Here is a 7712-nt window from a genome sequence, read left to right as displayed (position 1 = left end):
TACCATTAGGCGCATTCACACCGCAGTACTTTTCCCACAAAGGTTCATGAGAACTTAGTTCATGAGAACTCTTTGAACCTGGGGGTGGATTAGGCAAATGAAGCCGCTGACGTCACTTCTTCTTCTTCTGCTTTGGGTTTACTGGCAGGCCGCAAACCACTTCACGGCGTATACTGCCGCCCAAAGTCCCCGGCCGGAAGTCCCCGGAGTTGGGGACTGGCTTCAGTAGAAGCTGCTGGGACTCCCAGCAGCTTCTACTGAAGCCTTCCGAGTAAATCGCCAGAACGCCGACACCTCCTCATCTCCACCACTCCCATGTTTTATTTTGTGTTGCCATAAGTTAGTCTCTCTGCGTTTCTGCGCTGGGCTAATGCTAATGCGAGGATAATAAAATGGCGGCTTCACAAAACTTTTTGGGAGTTTTACGGGGCGTGGTTTGCAATCCGCCCAGCCAATCAGACATATAGCTCTTTTCTCACAAGAGAGCCGTACGAAAGTCCCTGCTCTCTCGCAGCTCTCTGCTCTCTAGCAGGGACTTTCGTGGGGGTAAAAAGGTTCTCATGAACTAATTTTAGTACCGGCTCTTTTTGGTGTGAACGCGATAAAAGAGGCTAACGTCCACGCTAGCTTCCACGCTAGCTGCTATATGTTTTGCATTGAGGTGATACTTGAGGCTTGATGTGCTGCGGTGATATGCGAATTTCTTTTTGCATAATTTGCACACAACCGTGCTCTTATCAACGCTTCCATCCGTCCGTTTTTTAAAACAACATTTCCCACTGTTGTTCACTGTGGTTTGTTGTTGTCTGAAGTCATGAACGTTAGTTGGTGCTCCAGTATAATCGGTACGCCTGAAACTCATCCAGTGAGAAACGTTCCGCGGTGAAAAAATAAGTGCGATTAAAATGCGTTAATTTTTTTAACGCGTTAATTTTTGTGTAATTAATTAATCTTAATTAACGCGTTAAAGTCCCGGCCCTAATCAGAAGGCATCACCCAGATTTGCCAATCACCGGAGCCCGGCAAAAGACAACAGCAGTTCAACAGCTGATCCCCGCTGTTTTTAAGAAGCCAATAAACATGAAAGCCTAGAGACCAAAATAAATAACGGAAGCTTTTGGCATATGTTTTTCAACGACTATGCGCTCTTGAAACACTTTCTTATTATTTATGTCATATTTTCAAGACATTCTTTTTAGTTTTACAGCTTGATGAAACCTTTTTGTTTGACATCAGCCATTATAGATAATATTGCCATCTGAGTGTGTGTGGTACTGTGTATGGTTTGTTTTTAACTGTTTAATACAGTTCATTATTCAAAAAAAGAGTTATTTATTTTTAAACTGAAACTTGCACTACTGTTCAAACATAAATAACAACAAACCTGGAATTATGCATTTGGGACTTTGTTTTGCTTTTTCTTGTTGTACCGAACCGTACCGAACCGTGACCTCCAAACCGAGGTACGAACCGAACCGTGACTTCTGTGAACCGTTACACCCCAACAATGTTACTTAAGTGGAAGCATTTAAGTATGGTTAGAAAATCTACATAAAGTATTCTGAGTAAAAGTGATCATAACATATTAAAATGTTTTAAAGCAAAAGCACATTTTCGGTTATCCATTCATGATTTGAATTACTTAAATATAATGCTGAATGGAACTATACCAAATAATCATATTTTAAAGTTTTACCTTAGTATTGTGTGTCCAAATCTGAATTTATAAAGTAACTAGTAAATACATCTGTAACAATAAATGTAGTGGAGTAAAGGGTACAAATTAGAGATTAGAGTAGAGCACGGGTATTCAACTAAAATTCAACGAGGTCCAGTTAGAGAAAGTCTCCCCATGCAAAGGTCCGGAACATCAAAATGTCTAAGTTGTTTTATGAATTAGTGATATATATTGAAGTAGCTTTATCAACGTCTGCATGTAATCAACAACTGACTGCCAATCAAATAAAGAAAGTACAATTCATAAACAACAATATTTATTGTCAATTAACATTGAACTATACAGATATACAGTAAATACTGTGGATATGTGTAATGTTCCTCTCGGGCTGCATTTAAAAAATAAAATAGAGAAAATAAATAAAATAGCTTTTGAAAATATGTGCATCTTAAAAGTGCTTAATTTTAGATAAATAAATTAAAAGTGTAGCAGCAGCTTGAGTTTCCATTTTTCTTTGTTAACCGTTTCACATCATGACTTAACAGTTTCAGATAATTATAGAACAATATCAGTTTTTACACATCATAACAATTGAACAGTTTTAAAGTTTCTCTTTCTTTCCCTCTTATATTGCAGTCCCTCACTCACTTTTTTTTAATTCAGTGCGAGAATTGAGCTCAAGCTCGTCCTGCCAGGAGATTCAATCTGGGCTGAAATGGTGTCAGGGCCATTCTCATACACACATGCATTGGTTAGCCTCGGTTAGCCTGCCCTGGAACGATATTTAGTTTTAATTTTGATCCTGGTGGACTGATCATATCGGGCTCTGAGACTGCTTATTTTTTGTGACCTCAGTTCTGACTTGAGAGGGAATGTTTGGTCAAACACTTTGTGTTTTGTCTCATAGTGGCGTTTTGGCACTTTTAATGAGCGCCACGGTCTCTGAACAAATGAGACAAACTGGTTCTGTGCTCCCATGGGCAGGATGAACATGAACGAGTCCGTCCACTCAGGGTTAAAATCTCTGTTCTCACTGTCCACTTTCCTCTTCTTGGAGAGCGCCATGTGTAATTATTTGTCTCTCCCTGTCTGCCGCTAACACGCCTGTTCACTCTCCTCTCCGCTTCTCTCCCTGTATCGCTAACTCTTCTCTTCACTCACTTTCCTCTCCGCTTCTCTCTGCCGCTTTCTCATCTCTTCTTCTGTGTTTCTCTCCCTGTATCGCTCACTCGTCTCTTTCGCCCCCTGTCGGCAGCGGTTAAAATAGAATCGCCCCGTCAAAACTGAAATCCCCTATTAATGTATTATTGATTATAGGTCCGGGTCCGTCTGGGTCTGGACCGCGGTCCGCCTGTTGCTGACCCCTGGAGTAGAGGTATAAAGTGAAAATACAAATACCTCAAATGTGTACTTAAGTACAGTACTTGAGTAAATGTACTTAGTTACTTTCAACCAATGGATGTGACAACCTTATCACCCAAGTTTTCAGTTCCCCTCAGCTCTACGGAGCGTTTAAGCATCTTGCATCGCATTGTTTTAGTTCAATAATGGCTTTCTTCTCTTTCCACATACTGGAGCTGCCGTCTGGCAGGCGGTACTGCAGCATCAGGACAAAGACCACCAGACAGTTTCATCCCACAGGCCATAAGACTATGGCCAATAAAGCCTTGAATGTTGAATTGAAATGAATGAGTTTCTCAGGAGTTCATGGAGATCAAAACAAAAATGAAGGCGGGATGACTACTCGACTTACATTCATGAGGTGCCAGAAAGATGGTTTCAAATGCTAATGTTGTCCCTCTCTACTGGATGTGCTGGATGGAAATCTCCACTGACCGCAAGTGTCCAAGAAATCATTTATTGCATATTTAAATTCATGTATGCCATATCATTTCCTAACACTTTATGTAATTGAGATACTAGTTAGTTATGTGGAGGATCCAAAATATTATAAACATCAAGTTCCTTGACATTCAACCCATTCTGGACAAGCTTTCTCAAGATCTGTTCTTTCACATTTATTTTCTTCATTCAAATTCAGTTTGTTATTCACAGAGCTCTGACACACACACACTTTTTGAATTGCATGAGGACATTTGAAGTGCAGCAATGAGAGATATTGTTCCCATGTTCCCTTCAGACAGCTTGTTTGTGCTGGCTCCAGCCAGCGGTCCACTTGGCACGCTCCCTGCTGTGTTCTGAAGAGGTCAGGAAGCTTGGAGGAGTAAACAGGGCAGCTCTCTAAACACAGTTCCTCTTCAGTGATGAAGGCTGGCGCTGGACTAACAGCTGCATGGGATCAGAGGGTCAGTGACTCTGCTTCTGTTGTCAAGCATCAACAATAGAGCGACAAGTTTACCTTCCTGGTATTAAAGGAGTGTCTTCCCTTTTTTTTTAATAATGTTTATTACATTTTTCAAATACAATACAGAACACAACAGCTGAGACATGACATGACAAGTAAGGTGTGAACAACTAAAAACACTGGACAATTTAGGATTTCCCCAACCTTTACCGTTCCAAAAAATTAATAAGAACTTATTTTGAACTATATTTGATCAGACTCAGGTAATGTTGTGTTACAGAATAAGCCACAAACGGTCAAGCGTTTTCTGATGTTAGTTGGTGATTTTAAAATGCAAATGCAAAAAGAAGACGTTTCATCTGAAATACAACTGAAAATAAGAGTATTTGACATAACAAGAAATGTCAGATGCATCGTCTAAAAACAAGACCCTACACTGCATTGTTACTTCTTCAGTTATTAGGGCTTATATCAACTGTAAAGACATATTCTGACTAGAAATTAGACACATTTTACAGTTTTTGTAGTGTATATAGTATTTATTTTTAAGTACTTAGAAAAAGCTAGGTTTCAGGAGGAAACCCTCATGATATGAAAGTGTGGGTCCAATATAGTCCAAGCAAGGGACCCATACTTGATGGAAAGCATCCACTGAAGAGTGTAGCATACATGTATTTGTTAGGGACACACTCCTTTTGAACACAAAACTAACACACAGTTCATTCACAATGCCAGAGCAGTAGCGTTGTAGCTTCACACATGACCAGAAACAGTTAATAGATCGCTAGTTGTATGTGTATGTGTGCGATGTAAGATTAGAAACTGAGTAGATTTGGTGTTAAAGAATGTTGACTACAGAAATGTTCAGAACACTGTCTGGCTTGACCATTCTGTCCTGTAGAGGGAACAGTGACTTGAGGAAGCAGTAACAGCCGTGGCTGTGAGGGAATATTTCTGTCTTTACTCCTAGGCAGTGGCGGTTCTAGACCAATTTGACTGGGGGGGGCCACTGGGGGGCCAGTTATTTTCTGAGGGGGGCAGGACGAAAAGGAGAATTAGACAGTATGAAGTAATTGCGCATAAGAAAACAATGCAATACAGTTATTGGTATTTGTTTCAGTACACTTATTTATTTCAGATAGATCTTATAGTTATTACTGTTAGCTTCAGCTTAAGTTATAGTGCAAACATTGCACTAACACCATATTTATATAAAAATAAAGGCAAAAAACATCTCTACTTTACATAAGGGTGTCTGCACAATCTCACATTACAGCAACAAAATCCTGCGGTTTTTGGCAAACCGAGTACCAGAAAATATACATTTATAAAAAAAAAAAACTTTAAAAAAAAACTTTTCATTGTTAGGGGGGTCAGAGGTCAGTGTTAGGGGGGCACCCCCCCCCCCCCCCCCCCCCCCCCCCCCCCTAGAACCGCCCCTGCCCCTAGATATTTAACCTTTTGCCCTTTGACGTTTATGACCAACCCTGGCTCTGTTATCTCCCGTAAGGAATGTGGTAATGCAGTCATATGTTGATATTTCTCAGTCTATGACTGGTCAAATCTGGGTCACAAATGGTTTATGGGTGAGAACGCTGGCTTAGAGGCATACCCTTTAACTGCCAGCACCACCATTTGGTAGAGCACATTTTGTGTCTTGATAGTAGTTGAACTCCATCTGATTCAGCCAGCTCTACCCTTTGGTTGACATGTTATGCACAAAACAACCTCTAGATGTCACTGTGGTTCAAACAGAATGTCCTTCAGCTAGCTTCTTCTGAGAAAGTTGGCATGCTAAAAATCACTGCTGAAGAAATCACTCTTTTTGGTCAACTTTTGTAAGGTAACCATATCCTTTTTGACATATTTTAGTGGCAGGGCACTGACTGAACATAATTAGATAACTTGATGCACAAAAAAAGTTTTAATAAGGGTGTAATTATTTTTCTGAAAATATGCTCAACCAATCGGTCGAATTGGCCTTTTATGGTAAGCTAACAATATGACTTTTTCAGAGTTTCAGAGATGTTTTCCAATAAAATATGGTAAATGAATAGCTAGTCAAAAAAAAATAAAAATTGTTTGTGCTTATTTGTGGCCCATTTGATAAGAAAATGCAAAACAATAATTTTTCCATAGCTTTTTTCTTGGTCCGGCAGTTAAAGGGTTAAGGGTCAGACGCAAGTGATTCAGTGGGCCCAGCTGTTTAGATTATTCTGCCCCAATATGTTGATTTAACTCTCTGTAAACTAGTTAAAAGGTCTATCGAGAGAGAGGCTGGGCAGAATTGATGTGGCAACCCACCCGTGCAGTCAGAACCTCTGGCTGCTGTGACTTGTGATGTGAAATTCTCCGGCCGATACTTGTAATAAAACACCAGTGTTTGACATCAAAGCTCCAACTCTCCTCATGTCTCTGAGTCCTGACTCTCCATTGCTGCAGAAGTTTCCCTTACAGTGGCCTCCATTAGTTCTTGGCTCCTTGTGTTCCCTTATTTTATGACTGCTTGCAGGCTAATGACATGCATTATACATCGTTTCTTCCTGTAACTGTGCTTTATTGGTTTCCCTTTAAGAGGTTTTGTGGAACACCATACGTCCACTTACAGTACCTACCCCCCCCCCCCCCTTTCTGCCACCATCTGCATTGTTTTCCTGGTCCCTTCCCCTGCTATTGACACAATTATAATAACTTATTATATTAATACTTTTTAATTTGATACTTGTGTTTAAGTTATTTTGATGCTACGAATACACCATAACTCGTAACTAGTAACATATTTTGCTTCGTTATTAGAAAGTGGCATTTTTCTGACAGAAAAATGCCAACACGTCACAACAAATAAATACAAAGATTAAAGAAAAACAAAGATGTAGATTGGTTTGTCCACCAGGCATGGGTTTGAGGAATATTGATCTCTGTCTTCATGGTTGTTACATGAATCAAAAGTACTGAAGCCTCTGGAACAAATCATTTCGCAACCAGTTACAAATCCATGTAGGTAAATTCTTCATCATTTTCTCAATCAGTGAGCTGTAGAGGTGATTGTAGTAGATTTTGTATCCAGGATGTCTATTCCACTTAAGATAAGCTAAGCTAACTGACGACTGGCAGTAACTTCATATTTATTGTGCAGACAAAAAAACAATGTTGATATCTTACACTCTGCAATAAAAGTAATTACGATTATTTCTTTAAATGTGGTACTACTCCTTTAAAAAGTATGTATTAAAGCATGCAGTTCATTCTTGACCCCGTCAATTCTTTGTGACCAAACAATTCCAACTGAATTTGCCTCACAAGCTCTATCCAGGTCTTAAAACCGCATCACATCTCAATCAGTGGGTGGAGTTTGCTCAGTTGTCATGGAGATGGATCTGTTGACATGCGAGCTAAGTACTATCATCCAGGATGTATCCATCACAATGTTGTCACCTAACATAGACAGTGTGAGAGCTTTGAAATCTGAGGTAAATATTATTCTCTATATCATTCTTCAACATGTTCAACACAGCTTACATCCCTATCCCTGCCCCTTTCTCCCCTCAACCTCCCCCTCCCCACCCGCCAGAATTATTCTCTTCCCTCTCCTCCCCCCTGCTCCCTCCCTTTCCTGCCGGCCTCTCAGCAGAGGATGTGTCTGGGAGAGAGAGTGTGTGTGAGGGAGTAGAGGAAAGCCGTCAGTAGAATGGATATATGCCCTCTCTCCACGCTCTCTCCTCTTCCTCC

At 40.2% G+C, this 7712-nt stretch overlaps 1 protein-coding gene across 3 annotated transcripts in view; it reads left to right on the top strand.

Moving 5' to 3' along the window:
* Positions 1-5416: 5416 nt before the first annotated feature.
* exoc3l1 (exocyst complex component 3-like 1) overlaps positions 5417-7712 on the top strand; it is a 40930-nt gene continuing 38634 nt past the window's right edge. For all 3 annotated transcript variants that reach the window (XM_034200300.1, XM_034200299.1, XM_034200298.1), the window contains exon 1: positions 5417-7453. In XM_034200300.1, the coding sequence (XP_034056191.1) occupies positions 7349-7453 (105 nt within the window). In that variant the 5' untranslated portion in view covers positions 5417-7348. The remainder of the gene's footprint in view (positions 7454-7712) is intronic.

This window comes from Gymnodraco acuticeps, unplaced genomic scaffold (assembly GCF_902827175.1).
Source record: "Gymnodraco acuticeps unplaced genomic scaffold, fGymAcu1.1, whole genome shotgun sequence".
Classification (NCBI taxonomy): Eukaryota; Metazoa; Chordata; class Actinopteri; order Perciformes; family Bathydraconidae; genus Gymnodraco; species Gymnodraco acuticeps.
Note: the sequence above shows the minus strand (reverse complement) of the source record. Positions and strands in the feature narration are given on the sequence as shown.